At 35.5% G+C, this 22,516-nt stretch overlaps 1 protein-coding gene across 4 annotated transcripts in view; it reads left to right on the top strand.

The window, feature by feature from the left end:
* The window catches only part of SLC25A26 (solute carrier family 25 member 26), a 115,480-nt gene that overhangs the window by 31,865 nt on the left and 61,099 nt on the right, over nucleotides 1–22,516 (top strand). For all 4 annotated transcript variants that reach the window (XM_054695433.1, XM_037492390.2, XM_037492407.2 and 1 more), the window contains 2 exons: nucleotides 901–1,005; nucleotides 2,032–2,079. In XM_054695433.1, the coding sequence (XP_054551408.1) occupies nucleotides 901–1,005; nucleotides 2,032–2,079 (153 nt within the window). The remainder of the gene's footprint in view (nucleotides 1–900; nucleotides 1,006–2,031; nucleotides 2,080–22,516) is intronic.

Consider the following 22,516-nt stretch of genomic DNA (forward strand, 5'->3'; position numbering starts at 1 on the left):
GGGTCTTTTGTCCCATCACTGCAAATCTCCATTTGAAAATTCTGGTCCATCTTGAGAATACCAATTAGGGGTCTTGGTTGCTTTGCAGTCAGAATTGATCTTGGCTAGGGCCTCCCCGGTGGCATAGGGGTTAAAGTCTCAGTGCTATCAAGCTATTGCCAGCCACTGTGGCATGAGTTCGATCCTGGGCCAGGAAGCTAACCCACATGGCGCAACAGCCCTTTCAGTCTCGTCTGCTGCTTCCCTCAGCAGTGTATTTCAGTAGATCTGCCTATTCTGCTCCCTACTCTGTCCCTGGTGAATCCTCTCACCCCTCTTTCCACCCTTCCCACACCGATTGCCTAGACCCCAGTTCTTATATGTAAATCTTTAAAAAAAAAAAAAAGAATTGATCTTAGCTAACCCATGGAAAAAGGTTCTTTTGGGGTAGGTTGCAGACCCTGCTAAGTTGCTTTCCCTTTTTCCCTTCAGAATACTGATTGAGTTTGGGTGGCAGTGTCCCAGACCCTTTCCTACATCAGTGTATTTTCAGGCTTCCTAACAAGGGGAAGAATGTCACACTATTCTGATTTACACTTGCAAGTAGACACTTGCTGGGGCTCATCATAGTTAAAGAGGTCTAGTCTTCTGGCCTTGAACCTGGCTCTGTAACAGTGATGCCAGTGATGTTCCCCATGTTTACATTGTTGTAAGTAGTAAGGATATATAAGTAACAAAGGCGAACATGGTTTGGGACTGATAGAACACTGAGGGTCCACTGGGTTAAAGTGTTTCAGGTAAAAAAATACAAACTTTTTGATGTACATTATGCTTTTTATTACTCCAATTTTAACTTTTGAAAAATACTTCAATTTTCATAGCATTTACTTTGTGTGATATAACTGAATTTCTATATTTTAGGTTGCCTGCCTGATTCGAGTTCCTTCTGAAGTAGTTAAGCAGAGGGCGCAAGTATCTGCTTCTTCAAGAACATTTAAAATTTTTTCTAACATCCTGTATGAAGAGGTGAGAGCTCTTTTTTCTTTGAGAAAGACTTATAGTACCTAATAATGAACACTTCGTATCTCTTATCAGGAACCTTAGATGAAACTTAAAGCTAAATGTAATGTCTAATTATAGTAACTTTTAGTGCTAAGATTATCTTTTTAAACTCTTAATTTAACTCGCATATGTGTATCTACATTGTAATCATTGAAATCAGACATGGAGTGAATAGTGAATATGTAAAGTGAATAAAGATATGAAAACATCACTACAGGATTTGAGGACATGTGGTCGAGAAGGGCTGTAATGGACTGATTAGTGACCATAGTCGTGATGTTTATATCAAAATGTAATTCCTCTTTTACTGGTTTCTGTTAGCTATGGGTCAGACGACATTCCTGCTGGTTGACTAGTCCATTGAACTGTCTTTCCTTAATAGTTTCACCGAAGCCTTTTTTTTTTCTTAGTGAAATCAGCCACATAGAAATGACTTTAGCCTTTAGAAAAATTATTCTTAATGGGCACTTAGTCACCTAGGTGAGAAAATACTGAGTTACTAATTGTATGAATGAGATCAAGAAAGAGCATCTCTGTTGAATCTTGTGGACAGTCAAGGCTTGTCTTGAGGATTTATTGCCCCTTTATCGATAGATTATTAATGAGTTTCTGATAGCTTCTGAATGAAACTGAAATGTAATTTTGTGTTTATATGGAAGGTTAATCAACATTCTCTCTGTATTTGCTTTTCGTAATTATTGGGAGCATCTCAAGGGTTCTTTACAGGAGAACAAATGTTGAAAGCAACTAAAGCAAAATTAATATGCAATCATTAATTAACAACTCTAAGTTGTTCCTATTTTGAAGGGAACTGATCTTGTCTGAAGATACCTTAGACCAGTTTAGAATCATTAACCTCTTATAGAAATGGGTTCATAGTGAATATTCTAAAACTCAAAATTTAGAACAGGTTAAGCTGCTTTATTTAGACAGTCATTCAGAAATTCTTTGTTCTAACTTTTCAAGGTCTTCGCCTTTTGTATGTTTCAGGGCATCCAAGGATTGTATCGGGGCTACAAAAGCACAGTTTTAAGAGAGGTAACATTTAATTTCCAATATTAAGGTACAAAGGACTGATGTGCTTTATTTGGTAAATTTATTTGGAGAAATTGGTTTGAAAAATTAAAAAGGGAAATTATGGTCACTTCTTAAAGCACTGTTTTGTCTTGTTTCTTACATCTGGTGGATAGATAGAATGGGTTTGCTGAAGGAACAATCCCAGTGGTCAGGGTGACCCATCCTATAAGCTTCATTGTTATTCCAAAGTAGCTAAATTCTGTTGTAGCTGAAATACAAGAAATGAATGCTAAAGATCAGATATCAACTTTATGTCTATAATATTCAGAATTAGTGAAAAATTTGTAGTAAAAGAAGTACTCTGAAGGGCAGGTGGGAGAGATTGTCGTTCTGATGCCAGTCCAGTGGCTTGGAGTTTGAGGCTGACCTGGTGCCCTGGCCCTGTGGGGGGCGGGGGTGTGGGGGCACGGTGGCTTGCAGTGCAGTTTGCCAGATCCAGCCACCTCCCTTCCCTGTACTTCTAGCTCTAAACTTTCGGGATTCAGTATGTGGTCAATTTCTTCTTTTTTTTGGTTGAAATAGCAAAGTTGTTTCAGCTTATTACTGTGGGAATGTTTTAATTTTAGCCTCACCTAGTGAAGGCGATTTTCAAGTTTTTTTTTTTTTTTTAATTTTTTTTTTTATAGAGGCATGTTTTTATTTATTTATTTATTTGTTTGTTTGTTTATACATGCACTGGGTACAGTCAGAAGCGCGGGAGGGTGAGAGAATTCACCAGAGCCAGAGCGGGGAGCAGAGCAGGCAGAAGGACCGAGGTACACTGCTGAGGGGAGCAGCGGGCGGCAGGAGAGGTCTGCGCGCCATGTGGGACCCTCCTCCGGTGGCTGGGGATCGAACCGGCACCGCAGAGGCCGCGGGCAGCTTCACAACCCAGCACTCAACCGCTGCGCCACTGGGGAGGCCCGATTTTGAAGTTTAAAGGTGATTTATAGCAAAGTGAGATTAAGAGAAGTCATTGTTTTGGGACATAATTTTCTGTGAAGAAAACTTAGATGAGAATTTGCCTACATCTGCTCTGTGTTCTTGTTTATTTCCTTGGGGTTCCTTGGATGCTATATAAATTGTTCACAAAAAAATGTTTAAATAACCCAAATGCCCAAAAATAGATGACTGGATCAAGAAGATGTGGTACATATACATCATGGAATATTACTCAGCATTCAAAAAAGATAAACACATGCAATTTGCAGCAACATGGGTGGAGCTGGAAGGGATCATGCTCAACGAAATAAGCCAGAAAGAAAAAGAAAAATACCGGATGGTCTCACTCATAGCAGGAATCTAGAAAACTTAAATAAGAGACCGGGAAAAAGAATAACTATAAGAAAGTAAAAATCAAAATCAACAAACAACTATGAACCAGAGACACTGGGGAGGGGGAGTGGGGAAAGGAGGGCTTGGGGTCAAAATAAGGGGGTTGTAATTGTATGGGGAATATAAAAATAAAATAAAATTAAAAATAAAAAAAATAAAAATTAGGACACCAAAAAAAAAAATCTTCATAATTAGTGTAATATTGAAATTTTTCAAAACTCCTAATTTTATTCCTGGGTAGTTTATTTTTTAACTTTTTTACTGTAGATTACAAACTTCTTTATGAAACACTGCATGACACATGCTATTTTATTTATTTATTTATTTATTTTTTTAAATAATAAATTTTATTTTTATATTCCCCATACAATTGCAGCCCCCCCCATTCTGACCCCAATCCCTCCCCTCCCACCCCCCTAAAAGTGTCTCTGGTTCATAGTTTTTTGTTGATTTTGATTTTCACTTTCTTATAGTTATTCATTTTCCTGGTCCCTTATTTAAGTTTTCTAGATTCCTGCTATGAGTGAGACCAGCCGGTATTTTTCTTTTTCTTTTTGGCTTATTTCGCTGAGCATGATCCCTTCCAGCGCCATCCATGTTGCTGCAAATTGCATGTGTTTATCTTTTTTGAATGCTGAGTAATATTCCATGGTATATATGTACCACATCTTCTTGATCCAGTCATCTATTTTTGGGCATTTGGGTTGTTTTTAAAGCTTAGCTATTGTAAACCGTGCTGCTATAAACATAGGGGTGCAGGTGTTCTTTGGAATTGATGTTTCTGTGTCCTTTGGGTAAATACCTAGGAGTGGAATTGCTGGATCATATGGAAGCTCTATGTTTAGTAGGTCCAGAAATCTCCACACAGCTCTCCACAGTGGTTGGACCAGTTTGCACTCCCACCAACAGTGCAGAAGAGTTCCTTTTTCTCCACACCCTCGCCAACATTTGTTGTTGCTAGTTTTTTTAATATGTGCCATTCTCACTGGTGTAAGATGGTATCTCGTGGTAGTTTTGATTTGCATTTACCTGATGACAAGTGATGTTGAACATTTTTTCATATGCCCCTTGGCCATTTGCATTTCCTCTTCAGAGAAGTTTCTTTTTAGCTCTTCTGCCCATTTTTTGACTGGATTATTTTCTTTGTTGTTGTTGAGTCTCATCAGCTCTTTGCAGATTTTTGTGATCAGTCCTTTATCATTAGTGTTGGGTGCAAAAATGTTCTCCCAGTTGGTGGGGTTTCTCTTTGTTTTTGTTATTGTCTCTTTTGCTGTGCAGAAGCTCTTTAATTTGATGTAGTCCCAGCTGTTTATCTTTGCCTTCACTATCACTGCTTTGGGTGATGTGTCTATAAAGATGTCTTTGATGTGCAAATCACGTAGTGTTTCGCCTATATTTCCTTCTATATATTTTATGGTTTCAGGTCTTATGTCTAGTTCTTTAATCCATTTTGAGTTGTTTTTGACACATGCTATTTAAAGCTTTGATTTCTGCATGGTAACAATCTTCAGTGTAGCATGGTATAGTTGATACAGGTCTTTGAAAAACTAATGCCGGCAAACTGAATGTTTCAAAATTAGTTATTTATGTGAAGATGACTTCTGCCTTTCAAAAATATCACCCACACTCTATCTTCATTCTATACTTATTTTCTGACTCCTAGACATGTGTTATTTATTCTGATTTCACCTGGGTACAAGAAAAAGGGAGGGGGACAATGAACCTTATTTTATTTTCCTGAAAGATGCTGAATAAATGAATATATTTACACACTAGAGAATACTGGTTTTGCATACAAACAGATAAAACACATGGTTACAAATGCATTCTGTTTTTTTAAAAATTTGTTTTGACATATGTCACGCTAGTAATTAATTTCTTGGCTTCAATTCTTGCAAATAGTGTGACCCTACCGAGATGACTTTGTTTACTCAAATGGCAGTGCTTTGTTGGAAATTTAATTGGGGTCTTCTGCATTATGCGTACTCATAAAAGATCCTTCAGAACTGATTTTCATTGAAATATTGCTTTTGTAGAGATTTTCTGATAGAATGAGAGAAGAATTATTGCTGAATAGAACATAGCTTCTTTTCAAAATGAGAAAAATAAGAAGTGATATATCTATTTTAAACAAAAATTTTGCATTATAAATAGTTCCAATTCTTACTTTCTTCTGACACCAATATCAAATCTTTTTGCCAAAAGCTTGTGTGATTGTTTCAATAAGAAAATACATCAGAGCCTTAGTGATAATCTCCAGGGAACTTATACATTTATTCTGTGTACAGTTTTTTCTTTGAAATAGTTTTAGCTTCCTAGCAGTAGCCCATTAGAATGAGATTGAAGTTTGAATCCATGCATTATAAGATAGATTATTGTATGTGCTTGAGATTTTGTGACTGCCGTCACATTTTTTTTTTTTTTTACTGCATTTGGTGTCTGTGGAGATTGCATGCTTATCCTTTATAAGTTCTCCTAAATTATTTTAGTTACTGTGAATTTTAGACTGAGTTGAAGCAAGGTCAGTAGATTATATGATTTACCTCACCCTTTCAGTATTCATTTTCTTCCTGATCTTGGCCAAATTAGATGTGGTCAACCATTGTGCTGTGGTATTATTGCAATAAGATGGAAATGGAGAGCAAAATCTCAGCTGCTTTTATAGCCAGGCTGATTTCGGAGGATCCATTGTACTGAAAGGTCTGTGGAGAGCAGACATCACCATCTTAGAGGTGAATCAGAAGGACTTCTGTAGAGGAAGAAAGCAGAGAAAGGCAAGTTGTTTCAAGGGAAGTAAGAATAAGCTAAACTCTGAAAATGGATTTTATTCACAAACTCTACTTATCATTAAACAGTACCTACTGTGTGTTGGACACCAGAAAGGATAATTTTGCCCTAAATGGAGTTATGCTTTGGTGGGGAAACAAATAGGAATGTAGATGCTTCACATTGCAGTATAACAGTGCCATTTATGTCCAAATAGAATGCCACTGGGATTATAAAAGGAGCGATGGTTGAGTGGTACTCAGTATTTGTTCCATTAGTAGAAATGAATCTTCACTTAATTCCTTTATTTGTTACTTAATTCTTGGAAGAGTCACAAAAGAAGCAGTCAATGAGACAGGCATGAAACAGGCAGAAGTAATAACATGAGCAGAGGCACCAGGGGATGCAAAAACGTGTGTGTGCCTTGCTTAACTTAGTAGAATTGGAGTATTTAGTTACATAGAAGAGGCAAGGGTGGGATTTCCCTGTACCCCAAGCAAGAGGTTCTTTTAAGAATGCCCTCAACAAAAGGGGTATTTGGCAGGAGGAGAGGTTGAACCTCTCACCCCAGCTGGAAGTTTGCCAGGATGCAGAAGTGGAAAATATGAGGAAAACTCTTGGAAGAGCCTGACTTGTGTCTCCTAGAGGTTGGAATTAAAATTACTGGTGAGTGATTCTTGTCTGTAGAAATCTGACAGTGATACACAGATTGGAGCTGTCAAGTGGCAAGAGGTTGTCATTTTGGTAATGAGTGATTCCTGGCTTCTTTTTGATAAAGAGTTGCTATTTAAGAGATTTGAGGTAACTAAGGATTATCTATCCCTCTCCCTCCAATTTTAATAACCAGCTTTCAGTGGGAGCAAATCTCCCACCAAATTCTGCTACACATGATGTCAAAATGGAATAATGCAAAACAAGGCCTTCAACCTCTTCTATAAGTTCATAAAAGCCCTTAATCTGTACCTTTTGGTGCAAAAGTATCGTTGGGTTGTAAAGTTCATTCATAAGTAGATATGGCAGCTTTACAAACTTAGTTACCCTTATTTTCTATTTCAGGCAATGAGAATTCCCTTTAATCTAGGGGCTGGAAACTGGAACTTTTAGGACTCAAGCCTCAAGAATTGTCCTTCACAGTCTCTTTCGCAGCTCTGTTGTCTGCCTTCTCATTCATTCCCTTTTCACCAAAACTCTTCATGTTATATAGCCTCTTATGTGTGTATCCTATATGTTCTGCCTCTTCTGTGTTTATTTAATCAAAATATTTTGGTGATCGTTTTATATCATTTGAGAAAGAACACCTCTCTCTCTTTTCTCTTTGATTATGTAGTAATTAACACATTGTACAAGTGAACCATTGTTTAACAGTTCCTCATTGGTGGCCTTTACAAACATATCCCAGTGAATAATATTCCTATCATTTTGTACCTGGTTGAGAATGTTTGTGGTTTACATGTCAAAAGGTGGAATTGCTTTGTTAAAGGTGTATGGGCATTTACAGTTTTGGTACGTATCAACAAACTGCCCTTCAGTTGACACTTTGGCCAACAATGTAGGAATTCTCTGTTTTCCCCAACCTTACCAATGATACTTTCAATCTAAGAAGTAAAAAATGATCCACTCTAGCTTTAATTTTGTCAAAGTGGGCTTATTAATGTGTATCAGAGAATTACCTTATGTCTTTCCTGTGAACCGATTATTTGAATTACATTAAAGTTACTGTGAGAATTAAAAGATCCATGTCAGGTGCTCTCTACAAAGTCTGTTGTATAGTATGCATTCAGGAAATGTAAACTGTGTTTTTTAGTATGCTTGGTAACTGAAATGGGTAGGAAATGACATCTCTGTGAGCAAGCAACTCTACCCCTTACTAATTTCTGCTCTTAGCAAGTTAAGTAACTTTCTGAGCCTGGGTTTGCCCATCTGTGTTAAGGACTTTACATAGACTGTTCCCCTTTAAGTTTCATAGCAATCATGCAGACCTTGCAGCAGTATATTCTGCTTGGAGACTCAAATGAGGAAACTCCCTGTAGGTTGTTAGATTCTTCAATAGGGATGGTAACAGCTGTTGTGTTTGAACTAGATGCCAGTTAACTGTTATCACTTATAAAGCTTCTCAGTTACAAATGGAGACTGTTTTATCCAAATATCTTGTAGAGAGGAAATGTTTATTCAGTTAACAAATTGCAACCTTCAATGATTTTTATATCCACTGACTACTTTTGTGAGAAAAACAGATTGTTTATAATAATATAATCTTAATTGATGGCTGAGCTGATCAAAATTACTAATGTAAATGAGTTGGAAAATTTTTATGATTATTCTCTTTTGGTCAGATTGATAATTTACTGGATTTCATTTGCCAGATAGTCACTTAGAGGAAGTTTTTCTTACTGGGATTGCAACACTTGAATGTTTTCCATTGAAAAATGTTTTGAAGCTACTATAACTAGAACTTCTATTATTTATTTACTATCCTTAAGCCAGAGTACTATTACCTGCTTTCATGATAGTAAAAGGAGAGAAAAAATGTTCTCTGATAAGAATCCCCTCCCACCCCACCCCCGCCATACCCGTGGTGTATCAGTGTTGTGTATCTGCTTCTGTATATGTTTGTATGGAATTGTTTTCTTCGATTTAGTTCTTTTTCTTGTGGTTTATCTTTACATTTCAGTTCTCTCTGGTCACATACAATTATGTCTTCTCTTCTCAAATGGTATATAAGTTCATCTTGAAACAGCCAGTGGATTTTTACCCTTTGCAGCATGCACAGGCTCTGGGCTCCAACATAGAATCTCCCGGAAAGTCAGCAATTGGTAAATGTGTGTTGTTGTTTTCATTACTTTAAGCTTGATATTATTTTTTTCAGCTGCTTCTAGACATTATGGCCTCTTCAGAATGCTGACGGAGCTCTAAGAGTACTGAGAATTATGTATGGTGGTGGTTCAGCCTTTTGATACATAGGTGATGAAGTGCCAAAGAGTGTATCATTTTCTAAGATTAAACCTTGGAAAAATAGTTTTTATAAGCCTGCTGTCATTAGAAAAGTAATAAACATTGTAATTAATTCACTTATTTTCCACATCCTAGTGATTCCACTGAAAAGGAAAAAAGAAATTATTAATCTTTGCAAACTTTTAATGTGAAATTGTTTTCAGTTAAAATCCAATGCAAACATATTGAACCTTATTTTAATCCTACATAATTCATTTTATTAACTATGACCAAATAGAACATCTGTTAAAATTCCATAATGTTAGCTTCATGGGAAAAGAAAAAATAATCTGTTTGCTCTTGGAATTAGTCCATTGTTTTATTATTCAGGCTTTCACTAAATGTGTAATGAGACATTCTTATTAATGGGATTATTAAACAAATGAAAATGAAATATCGCCTTTAATCACAGAGGTTTATAAAATGAGTCACTTAATTGCATTTATATTATTATAACTTTACTGTAGAGATGTTCCATGAAAAAGGAACCATAGTTCATTTAGTTCATTCTTTAATTCAAAAACCTAAAATTGTTACTCCTCAAATGTGAGTTTTAGCATACAGTTTTTCATCATCTCTTAAGTAAACAAATATTTTTAGAAGGAACAATTTAGTAAAATTATCTTAATGCAGAAAAATGACTGTAGCCCTTTACTGCATATTTTCTCATGTTATGTTTATATGAAACCAGCTGCTATTTACTTTTCTCTATCTCTGGACGCATTTTATTGGCACTGTACTGTTTTGAGAATGTTATTTATTTCCATTGTTGCACATTGGCCCTGTTATCCTGAAGGGACACAGGTTCCTGTGTTAGGGTTTACTGATAAGCAAATGCTATGGCATGACTGCAGTATAAACACCGAAGAAAGTCATTGCGTGAAGTTAGACGCTGTCTCTTAATTCATCATTTTAAGTGTGAGCATCATACTTAAATGTTAAAGTAGCTGTGTCATTGTTACTCCTTTGTGTTTTATGTCCAATGTGAAATATCTTCTTTAGCTTCATGTAACAGTTTAGACACATTTGGACTGCATTAAGATGCATTTAACAGAAAACCTGAGTACAATGGCTACACCAACTATGGGTTTTTTTTTAAACCTTTCTATAATGTGAAATCTAGAGATGGTCAGTCTTAGCCTGGTGTACTGGCTGAATGAGGGCATGAGGATCCACACTGTTGCATTCTCTTTGATTAGCCTTGACACTGTGGCTAATTTACTTGTAATCCAAAATGAGGGCTGCTCTTCTAAGCATCATAGCTGCCTTCCAAGCATGAAGAAGGGGAAAAGACAGGAAGCAATAGTTTTGCTGTTTAACTGAAAAAACAAAATCCTTCTTGGCTTGTTGTCTTAGTGCCATCCTGAGTCGCATGGAGATTGAGAGGATTAATATATATTATATATGTAACAATTCAGTGTAGTTGGTGAAGGCTGTGACTTTACTGTCTGCCATAGTCTGCTGTTCAAATCCTCTCATCCAGTTTCATCAGGAAGGAAACCATTTCATGACCTCTATCTAGCTTTGTCCCATACATGGGTACTTAAATTCTACCATCAGAGAGTACTTGTCTGGACCACAATTTTTTTTTTTTTTTTTTAACAAATCTTTGTTCTTTTGGGTACCAGTGGGGAAGCTCTTCTTTAGAGATAATTTTTGATTGTAATTGTTATTCTGAAGATGAGTTGACTTTATTATTAGCACTACTCTAACCAACTGAGCTAACTGGCCTTAGTTGATATCAGTTATTTTTTACAGTTTTGATTTTAAAGTTAAGATTCACATAGCACACACAAACAATATTTAATGAACAAACCAATACAGTGACTTAATCATTAGTTTTAAGTACTTAGATTTTAAAGTCACTGGCAGATGCTCAGGCTAAAACACATTTGGCAAGAATCATGGATTCCTTACTTAATTCCCAGGAAAGTTAGTGCTTTTCTGCCATATAAACTTCCAATGGGATTCCTTTTCTCCTTGTCTTATTGTATTTTCTGATATTTTTGTGCTTTCCACAAATAGTCTTCATTTTAATTATATTATTTCTAGTTCAGGTTGCTTCTGTGAATATTTTATGTATGTAAAACATTTTTTGAAATGACATTTGAAAATGTTATTGAAGGGGCTCATTTAGAAGAACTATTGAAAATATTTACCTATGGATTTGACTACCTGGCTGCAGATTATCTTGAGATCACATTATTATAATAGTTACAATTTGAATTCTGATAATGAATTTTACATATATTTTTCTGATCTTTAGATAAAAATGTAAGATATTGACATTATCTTTTTAACAGATAAGGAGAGGCTTGGAAAAGTTAAGCAACATAGCTAGTATGTGGCAGTGCTGGCTATAGGCAAAGCCTGTGTGATTACAGAGTCTATTCCTTGTTATAATTTGCTTCCTGCTTATGTAGTGCAGATAAATTTATTAGTCATTCATCTTAGAACTTTTCAGTAAGTGAGAAGAAAATAAAGTGATCTATAAGACTTGGACCAAATCTGTTGACTTGAAGTAGAATACAGTTTCTGATTGTTACAAGATTGTAATAGGTAGGAATGGATCATCAATATAGACATAACTTGAGGAGATGATTTTGAATTAGGCATTATTAGTGATTTCAGTATCCTCCTTTTTCCAGCTATTATCAGTTTGTTTAAAATGGCTTTGACTAATTTTAACCTCTGTCCTCTTACCTGAGCTTCAGCATATGTTCTGAGAAACAACATAATAAGAAAAGTTTGTAATTCTTGGCATTGAAATGGTTTTGGTACTTAGCCAAATAATTAGCATATAAGCTCTTGACAAGTGGGCGAACAGAAATTATTATGAGAAGGATATTTCTTTTCCTATGTGAAAATACACTGCTTTTTAACCCTGAACTTGATACAAAAAGTTGTATTATAAAATAAGACACTAGAGGGCGCACAGTGCCTGAGTTTTAAATATTAGTGACTGAAACTTATGTGTACATGAACCTGAAAGCTCTCAAATTGATGGCTTGTCAATTTAAAGATAGCTCAGACTAAAAATGAAAATCCAAGTACAATAGTATTTTGTGAAAGTGTAAGCTAATTTTTTCTTTTGATCTATATAATCAAAGAATTTAAAAAATTTACTAAGTTGTAAACCATTTATCTTTGGAAAAAATTAAAAATGAACTATGGAAAATACACCCCTGTGGGTCCATCATTCAGTTTCAATAGTTACCTCCTCGTGGGCAGTATTTCATCTATGCCAGACTATTTCTCTCACAAAAACATCATTATTTTGAAACAACTATTAGACATTTTGTCTAGAAATACTTCATTGTTTATCTCTAACAGAATTGGTTAAGTAGGTTTATTAAAATTGAGTATCACAGTCTCAAACTACTACCCCCAAGCTTTTATCATTACAAAAGAAAGAAAACAGTCACTTGACCATTGGACACACTGGCAGACAATAATTTATTATCACCAGTAATAGGATATATTAACATCATATACCCCTAATATGACCAAGGAAGACACAATGAAAAATCTCAATCCGATCATGAGAAACCGTCAGACAAATGAAGAGACCCAAAACCCAAATTGAGGAACTGTCATCCAAAATTTTCAAGGTCATAAACAAAGATGAAAGAACTATCACATATAGGAAGACTAAAGAACCCCAACAAAGAAATGCTGTGTAGGATCTTGGGTTGGATCCTGAAACAGAAAAAAAGACATTGCAGGGAGAGCTAGTAAAATCAAAAGGTTTATAATTTCTGCAACAATACTACTAGTTGGGTTTGATCACCATACTCTGATTGTTTAAGTAGTTGGGAAAGCTAGGTATAGGGGTGTAGGGTGTATGTGAACTCCTTGTACTATCTCAGCAATTTTATGAAAGTCTATAAATTATTTAAAAACAATGTGAAAGAATGCCGTATTTGGACAGTGTATGAAATACGTCATTATTGAAATGATTTTCTAAAATAATGACAAGTTATATAGAAAGCTTAATCTGTCTTAACCTCTTTAGATATAATCTGTTGAATCTCTGGAATGGAAGATTTAACTTAGCTTACATTATGTAGCTTCCCAACCTTATCTCATGCTAGCATTCCAGTTACACACATTTCATTCTTCCGGTTATTTTAGTGACTTTGAATCATACACTGTGTCTTTATTTTTCATCCTGCAACCTTTCAGTATCTTATAATTTTTTCTTTATGAGATTGTTCTTTTTGCTTCCTTACCCTCAACTTTCATATTACGTTTCCTGGAATGAATTCTCAGCTGTAGTTTCTCCTATTAATAGATCGCCAAAATGGCTGACAGTTTTATCATGTCTTTCACCCAGAAGAACGTCTTCCATATTTTTTCTGTATTGATTTTGAAAGTTGAGCACCAGTGATCCAGTGTTGTGTTATTTGAGATTTCATGCTGACACCTAGCTAAGCAGTGTACCAGGGTCATATTTCCTCTTGTATTGTTCCTGTATCACCCAGAAACAGATGTTTCCAAAATCACAGTCAAATAGATTGCTTGCTCTTCATCAGTTGCCAAAATGTACCCCTTATTTTAATTTGCTGAACGTTTGGGGCATGAAACTGTTTACATTTTTCTTGCCTTTTGAAGGTGTGGTATTACATGCCTTTTTCGTGTATTTAAGTGTGACAATCTCAAAATGATGGGTTTTTGTTTGTTTGTTTGATTTTGGTATTGACCCTCTTTTTCCCTTGGAAATTTTGGGGTCTTCCACCCTCCTGTTCCAATCTGGTGTGATCATTTTCACTATGTCTGGACTCCTGACTGCCTTCTTATGTTGGATTTGCTGTTTTCTGGAGGATTTGGAGCAAATGATTCAGAGCATGGATAGGCCTTGTAGTCAGACAGCCTGCGTTCAACCATAGCTCTGCCTCTGCAGGCTTACCATCCTCATCTAATAAAAACTTTTTCAGGCACAAAGGCATAATAGATATAAGGATATATCTCATTTGTTTGAAGATCTTCATCCTGGTTTTTTTCCGCTAGCTAATTATCTTTCTCCAGTGTCTAATTCACAATAGTTCTACCAATGACACTTGATGATAACTCTTAACGGTGCTTTGGCTCAAATGTCTCATTGATTTTTTTTTTTTTAAGTAGGAAGGAATTATTAATTAGTTATGATTCTTAGAGAAATAGTTTGCTCGAATCAGTTTAGTGTGCATCTTAATTACATTTGGGAAATAAGTGATTAAATTTGAATATAGGAATTTTTTAAATTGATTTATAATTGATTTATAAATTGATCCGTATGTTATGAGTCTTCTCTGTTGCTAATCCATGAATTATTCCATATTTCTGTTTTGGGGAATGAAATGATGACCAAGTTAAAAAATCACTTTGGGATGAGATTCATTAGTCTTCTTAGGAAAAATTAAGTATGTCTTCTGCCTGGTAGAAGATATCAGTAATATCTATGTTTAGAGGAGGCTATGATATGCCTTATGTTGAGCAACCAAGATTTTGTGAAAGTTGCGTTCTCTACTGATTTAATCTGTTGGTTCACACTATTGTTTAAAAGGTTCTTTCTTCATCCTTACGGACATTTAATACAAGTTTGAAAAATTTGTGTGTTGTGTAGATGACACATCATACTCAATAGTTTTAGACTAGTTTTGACTAAGTGAAAACATCAAACAAAGGGTCTGACACATAGTAACCCCTTGGTAAATTCTGATAAAAGTTTTTTTATGCTCAAAAGAGGGAAGTAGATTGAATTTATCCAGAATCACCAGACTAGGTATTTTCATATGTTTTTCATTTAATTTTTATAATAATCCCACAAAGATCATTGTCAACCACATGTTTGGAAAGTGTGCACTGCTTACATATCTAGTTGTGATTCCCAGCCAATCTGTACTGCTTTCTATCTTGTAAAGCATTTTATGAACTAACATGTTTACCTACTTAATTCCAGGGAGAAAATTAACATTCAATGCTATAAGTAACTTGATCTACATAAAGTAACAGTTAATAGAGGGCAGAGTTGGGCTCTGAATTTTCGAACTCTTTTGTTTTTTCTATAACAACTTACATGTTTCCTGTTTGCAATGTGAGTGATTAAGTTTTAAGGTGGATAGTAAGACCTTTCCATTTTTTTCTTCCTCCCCAACTTTTTGTTTTGAAATACTACAACTTAGAGAAAAGTTAAAACATACATTCTTTTCTTAAGATTTCACTGATTAACATTTTGCCTTAACTGCTTTATCCTTCCTTTTCTCTATTTTTTCCTGAGATATTTTAAGTAGGTAGCATTAAATATTCAGCTGTGTCCCCTAAGAATGAGGTCATACTTACAATGTCATTACAATACCACTATTACATCTAAGAAACTTAACATTGATACTTCAATGTTATCCAATATTTGATCACTTCTATGACTTTTTCCTATTGCCCCAATAATAAAAGCTTTATATAACTTTTTTCCTCTCTCCAGGACTTAGTAAAGGATCAGACATCATATTTGGCTGTTAGGTTTTCCCAACTTTTTTTTCCCCCTCCACAATACTGACATTCTTGTAGACTGTAGGACACTTGTTCTGTCAGCAGTCCCATAAACAGAACGGTCTGAATTCCTTATAATTAAATTCAGGTTAAATAACTTTGGTGTATATGCTTGGATACTGCATGGATGATGTTGGGTACTTCGTATTGCATTATATAATAGGAGGCATAGGATATCCCTACCAGAAGGGAGTGAAAGCTAAATTTACTCATTTGACTAATTTGGTCTTCTCTAGTTTTCTGTACTTTAAAGATTTAGTTTTCCTAAATTGAACCAATTGAGCAAATAATTAGTAATCTGTGGGGTAATATTTTGAGACAATGTGATTAACCAGTTCCCCAATAATCTTTCACCCAATAGTTTTAACATCTGCTGATGTTTCTTGCGTGAAGCATGTATTTCATTGGTGATTGCAAAATAATGATTTTCCTAATACTGTCATATTTCTCTGAATTTATTAGCTTGCATTCTTCTGTGAAGAAAAGCTTTCCTTCTCTACTGTTCCCCTAACGCCCCCCAACTTTTTCCTTTTTTAATGTTCCTATGGGTTCTTTTTTTTTTTTTTAGCAGCTTAATTGAGAAAGAATTCATGTACCTGCAATTCATTCACTTAAAGTGACAATTCAGTGGGTTTTAATATGTTCACACACACATATATGTATATATGCAACCATCACTACAGTCATGGATTTTTTTGCTTAATGATTATAACCATTACCATTATTATTTTTTTTGATGCTCAAGTTGTTTCAAATTCGGCCGGTGGGCCCTCTTCAAGCCAACTCCTCTGTTCTTATATTTCACCATTAGTATTTGAGACCTTCCTTTTTGATATAACAAGGTGTCCCAGTCATAACAGCATTTTCCCTGGGCCGATGCTGTAATCAGCCATTTCTCCAAGGAGCCCTTGAGTACTTTTAATGGAAAGTACATCAGAAACCAGGAATCCGATTCTTGGTGTAACTTTGCATGTAGGCCCTTTTATTGATCAGAAAAGGGCTTAAAAAAAATGACATTTTTTAATTCTTCTATCCCACTTCCCTATATTTAGGCCAGAAAGACAAATAATTATGTTTTAATTTTTTAAAATAATCCTGTAAATTGACTTCTTTAGGTGTTTGGAGCGGTATATTATAATGTCTGTTTTGATTCATATAACCAACAGGGCATCATTGGCAGAACTTCCTCATTATATCCCTTTGTAGTTATACCTATTTCTTTACTTCTGATCCTAATTAATGACTAATATGTTCTGCATCAATGTAGTTTGTTTTCAGAAAATGGAGTCATCCAATATTCCACTTTTTGAGACTAGTCCCAGTCTGCAGATATCAGCAGTTAGTTCCTTTTAATTGTTCCATGTTGTGTCGACATATTACAGTTTTTAAAATCCATTCATCCATGGAAGGACACTTGAATTCCTTGCATGTACATTTTTCTAGAGTAGGTAGTTGGTGAGGAGGGGAATTGCTAGGTCACATGGTAAGTATATAATAAATATATGCTCTGAATCTTTGATAGCACTTAGTTTTGGCATTTTTTTTCCCATTACATTTTCCTGTAGATGTGTAATGATGGCCCATTGTGGTTTTAATTTTCCTAATGGCTAATGATAGTGAACCTCTTTTCAGACTTTTTGCCTTTTAGTTAAATTGTTTGTTTCTTATTCTAATGTTTTGAACTTCATTATAGGTGAGGGATGAAATACTTTGTCACTTCTGTGATTTTCAGGTATTATTTGATAACCTATAGTTTTTATTTTCATTTTCCGATGAGTAAAAAAATTGAAATTTTGACAGAGTACAATTAATCAACAATTTTCTTTTTTTATTTTTTATTTTTAATTAAAATTTTTTTTATAAGTGGGGTACAGGCCAGCGTCATAGGGGGTGAGAAGATTCACCAGAGAGAGCAGGGAGCAGAACAGCCAGATATACAGAAACACACTGCTGAGAGGAGCAGCAGGCAAGACAGGAGAGGTCTGCTGCGACATATGGGTTGCTCCCGGTGGGCCAGGCATCGAGCTCGCATTGTAAAGGCTGCGGACAGCTTCACAGCACTGTGCTCAACCCCCTGTGCCACCAGGGAGGCCCAGTCAACTTTTTTCTTTTCCTTTTTTTTTTTTTTAAAGATTTGTTTATATAAGAACCAGGGTACAAGCCAGATTCGCGGGAGGGTGAGAGGATTCACCAGAGACAGAGCGGGGAACAGAACAGGCAGACTGACTGAAGTACACTGCTGAGAGGAGCAGCGGGCGAGACAGGAGAGGTCTGCCACGCCATGTGGGACCCTCGCCAGCTGGTCAGGATCGAACTGGTGCTGCAGAGGCTGCGGACAGGTTCACAGAGTGTGCTCAACCGCCTGCGCCACCAGGGGAGGCCCTCAACTTTTTTCTTTTATTAATTTTTGGATGTCTTATCTAAGAACTATACCTAACTCCAAGTAATTAAAGTTTTCTCCTAAAAATTTTATGTTTGATATTTACAAATATGATTCATTATGAGTTGATTTTTAATGGATGAGATTTAGATCCAAGGTTTGTTTTTTCCATGTGAATGGCCACTTGGTGCAATAGCATTTGTTGAAGACTATCTTTTCTCCAGTGAAAAGTTTTTGCATTTTTATAAATAATCAGTGCCATATTTGTCTTGGTCTATATCTGCAACAAATTTGTGTTGGTTCTCTGCTATTTGCCAGACAGTATATTTCTTTTTCCCTATTAAGGTATTTTGTTGACATTTTTGGAACATCCCAATCTTGAAAAGATGGTGTTTCGATTTTCTGAAATATTTGCCTTTGTTCCTTTTTTTGACTGATATGAAGGTCTGTGTAAGAGCTCCTAAAATTTGTGTCTTCTATCTTTTTTTCCCCCAAAACATCTCAAAAAATTAATAGTAGGAAAGACTAAAAAATCCCAAAACTTAGTATCTTTTACCTTTTTTCCTAAGAATAACCTATTTTCTTGAACTGCTGTACCTTTAATCTGTATACATCAGTGAGTTAAAGGTTAGTTCTTCATCTAATGTTGATTCACCATATAGTTTTGATTCATTATATAGTTGGGGTTTATTACTCTTACATTGTCATATTAGTTTAAATAATGTTGACATTCTCTTGAAGAAGGGATGAATGGTGCTGTGTATTTTATCGAAGCATTCAGTATCATTGCTTTGAGAAATGTCTTCACAATATTCTATAAAATACAAGACCTGAAATGACTTAGCAAGGTCACTCTGCTGGTTTGTGGTTAAGATAAATGTAGGCCTAGATTATTTGAATTTTAATCTAGAACTACTTTCCTAGAATAGATTTTCCTAGAAAATCAACAAGCCACAGAATTAATTTGAAGCTTTTATTCAAAAGACAGAATATGGAATTTTTCTCCATATCCTCTAGCTCTAAGGATGATCACCATAGTTGTAAGAAAAGTTGGTTCCTGAGATAGTGACCCAGTAGCTTTCTGTTTACCTGACATTTATGGAGCGAGTGCAGGGTACAGAGCTATGGAGTTAGCAGTGTGTGGATGAGACAGAAGAGATCAGAGCCTGTACCCTCAGAGAGCTTCTGTTACTTGTGGATGGGCTTGTGTGTGCATTTGTAAAGGAGTTCACTGATGTGTGAAAGAGCTACAGTGCTGGCAAGTATGGGAAGGAGGAGTCAGTGAAGAATGACTCCTCTCTGGGTGAGGTCAATTTTGGGTAAACTTGTTACAGAATTTAGAAAAAGGAAAAGTGTGATGGAACTGATGTATCAATATTGGGAAACAGTCTAAAATAAAGTATACTAACTGCCTTTCAAAGATTTTTTTCCCTCTTACTCTTCAAGTGGTATTAAAATAGTGAGCTTGGACTTCCTGCCTGTAATCACAAGCACTGAACTCCTTTGGAGTTGGGAATCATTGTTAATTCTTTTTTTTTTTTTTAATACCTAACACTTGCCTCAAGTTAGAGGAGAAAAATAAAAATGCAAACACAGGTAGAATTTGCCTAGAAAGCTCTTACTCTTTTTTCACATGAGTATGTTCTCATGTAAATTAGAGGAGTCTTTTAGACCATCAACATTACGTAGGAGAACTTAAAAACAGCCCATTTGGTACTAAACTAAAATAAATCATGGAGATATTAACTAATTAACACTCTATTTAATACTAAATTTAATATTCACTACAGGTTTTCATCAATAACCACAAGTAAATGGTAGGAAAATCTTTGAAGCAAATATGTCCCTGAGGCTCAAATGTGTGAATAATAAAGGCACAGACTTTGCTCTTTTGTGTGGGATTTCACTTAAAAGTTCTTAAATGAACTTAACTCTCATTCCAATTAAAAAATTAAGTATTAGCCTCTTATCAAGAGCCTTTTATTTTTATTTTTTATGTTGAAATAAAATTAGATTTATGCTGAATCTCCAAAAGTGACAGAACACAGAAAAATGTTAAATTCATTTCCTGCAAATCAAAATCCAAATACTATTTACAACCCATTTCATATCTTAAAGAATATTAAGTAGCTGTCACTCATTTGGGGACTTTTTGAGGCATTATTCAATAACTTTGACTTTGCTAACTGGGACTAACTTTTGAATATTTGCTTGTGTGTACATTTTTAAAAGTATTTTTTATATTCTATTTCTTAAAGAATCAGAGCCATCAAAATTGGCAAGCACTAAGCATGCTAATTAGTTCAACATAGTGACCAATTCTCTGAATTATTAGTTCAAAGAAGCATGTGGACAGGGATGAAATTAGATTTGGGCATTTTTCACTCTAGTTGTTTTAGGATACTCAGGGTTGCTTTGATCTGTAAATAACAGATGCTTTTTCATGCATGGTTCAGGACACATCAAACATGTCTAAAACTTTGCCTCAGATTTAGGACTCATCATTCTTATCCAGAATTAGATATACACGCTTATAATTGTACAGCAACTTCAGAAGATTTTTTTTTTTAGTTTGTGCTTAATAAAGCTAGGATATTTTATTTTTCATAATGGTATGCAAAGGCTTTATCATTTTCAATAAACTGGCACAGAGCATAAAATTTATCAATTGCTAAATATGCTTATTTGTTCATGTGTCAGTTTAAGAGTAAATGCTTAGGTAACAGAAATCAAGAGCATGTTTATAAATTTTAGGAATATGCATACATACATATTGTTATGTGTACATATGCATACATAGGTAAATATAAGCTCATTTTTATAAAGGTGTTTGGTAAAGACAAACATGTTTGCTCTGTTTTTATTTTTTTAAAAATATTGATGCACATAAGAGATGGGGTGCAGGCCAGAGGTGGGGGTGTGAGAGGATTCACCAGAGACAGAGTGTGGAGCAGAACAGGTGGATTGACTGAAATACACTGCTGAGAGGAGCAGCAGGCGAGGTAGGAGAGGTCTGCTGCACCATGTGGGTCAGCTCCCTGGCTGGGGATAGCTTCATAGTGCTGAGACTTAACCCCTTGCACCACCAGGGAGCCCCCTGCTTTATTTTTACTAGCTAAATATTCTCTTTGATTTTAATTATTATGTAATGGCTAGAATGAAGATTAAACCTAGTAGTCTGCCCAAAACCACAGTTTAACCTAAGTTTGACAGTTTATTACCTACTTTGTCTTTTGTGGGGGGAAATTTTAGTTTAATTAGAAATAATTTTTGTAAGGAATGTTATCAAATGAATGGAGGATAGGATGAAAAAAGGTGAAAGACCAAGAGGGTAAGAACTGAGAACTCCCTGAATTCCCATTTCCACCATCCACGATCAGAGGGCTTCCTTATAGACCTTGCTTCAACCCACTGAAAGATGCAAGGAAGCCATGGGACAGGAGTCCGGCAGTGTGCTTTCTATTAGAAAACCATATTAGAAATATTAAGTTATAATTTCTTGCTTTACTAAGTATTAAATATATATTTTTTGTTTCCTACAGTCATTATTTTGGCTAATTGAGGTTTTACACTGCATTCCATTTATGGCTTTCTTTATCAAAATACTACTATAACAGTAGCTTCTTAAATAGGTATTAAGATAGTAAAGTTCAGGTTATAATTATGTCACTTATTAGCTTGTGCTTTTGATGTTGTTTAGTCTCCCTAGGCGTTGATTTCCTCATTTTTAATGATTGGTAAACTTGTTGGCCAAATCCCGACCACAGCCAGTTTTGTAATAAAGTTTTATTGGCACACAGCCACTCTCATTCTTGAATCTCTTGTCTGTTCTGCTTGACTACTACAATGGCAGAGCTGAGTAGTTTGTGGCAGCGACTTAATAAATAATATTTCACTCTTTACAGAACAAGTGCTGAATCTTAGACTAGAATCTTGGTCTGTCCTTTTCCTGTCATAGATTTCCTTTGTGTCAACTTCTCTTTAATTCTAAGGACCAGAAGTCTTTATTTCTATTAAAGATGTAGTACAGCACATGCCATTTTCAGTGTTCATTTCCTCCCACTATCAAATTTGCCAATTATTAACAGAAAGAAAATATTGACTAGATCATGGGTTCCCCAAATGTCGTCCTTAGACTATGAGGTGGTCAAGGATGGCCACATAGCAGGTTTTCTGTGATCTGAGCGGACTGGATAAAGGAAAGTCCTGGAGCTCTCAGTGGCTTCTCAGGCTTTTATTGAGCTTTTACATGCAGTGCAGCAACCAGTAGGTACCCTCAAGTCTTCCCTCTTCTCTCTCTCCCCTTCTCTCTCATCTGCCTCTTCTCCTGCAGAGTATCACAATACTGAGCCAAGGCCCACAGAAGTAAACAACACAGCTTACAACAATGTAACAAGTGCAGGTGCTCCATCAGGCATG

The sequence above is a fragment of the Talpa occidentalis genome, unplaced genomic scaffold (genome assembly GCF_014898055.3).
Source record: "Talpa occidentalis isolate TD23 unplaced genomic scaffold, MPIMG_talOcc4v2.1 talOcc4.10, whole genome shotgun sequence".
NCBI classification, from domain to species: domain Eukaryota; kingdom Metazoa; phylum Chordata; class Mammalia; order Eulipotyphla; family Talpidae; genus Talpa; species Talpa occidentalis.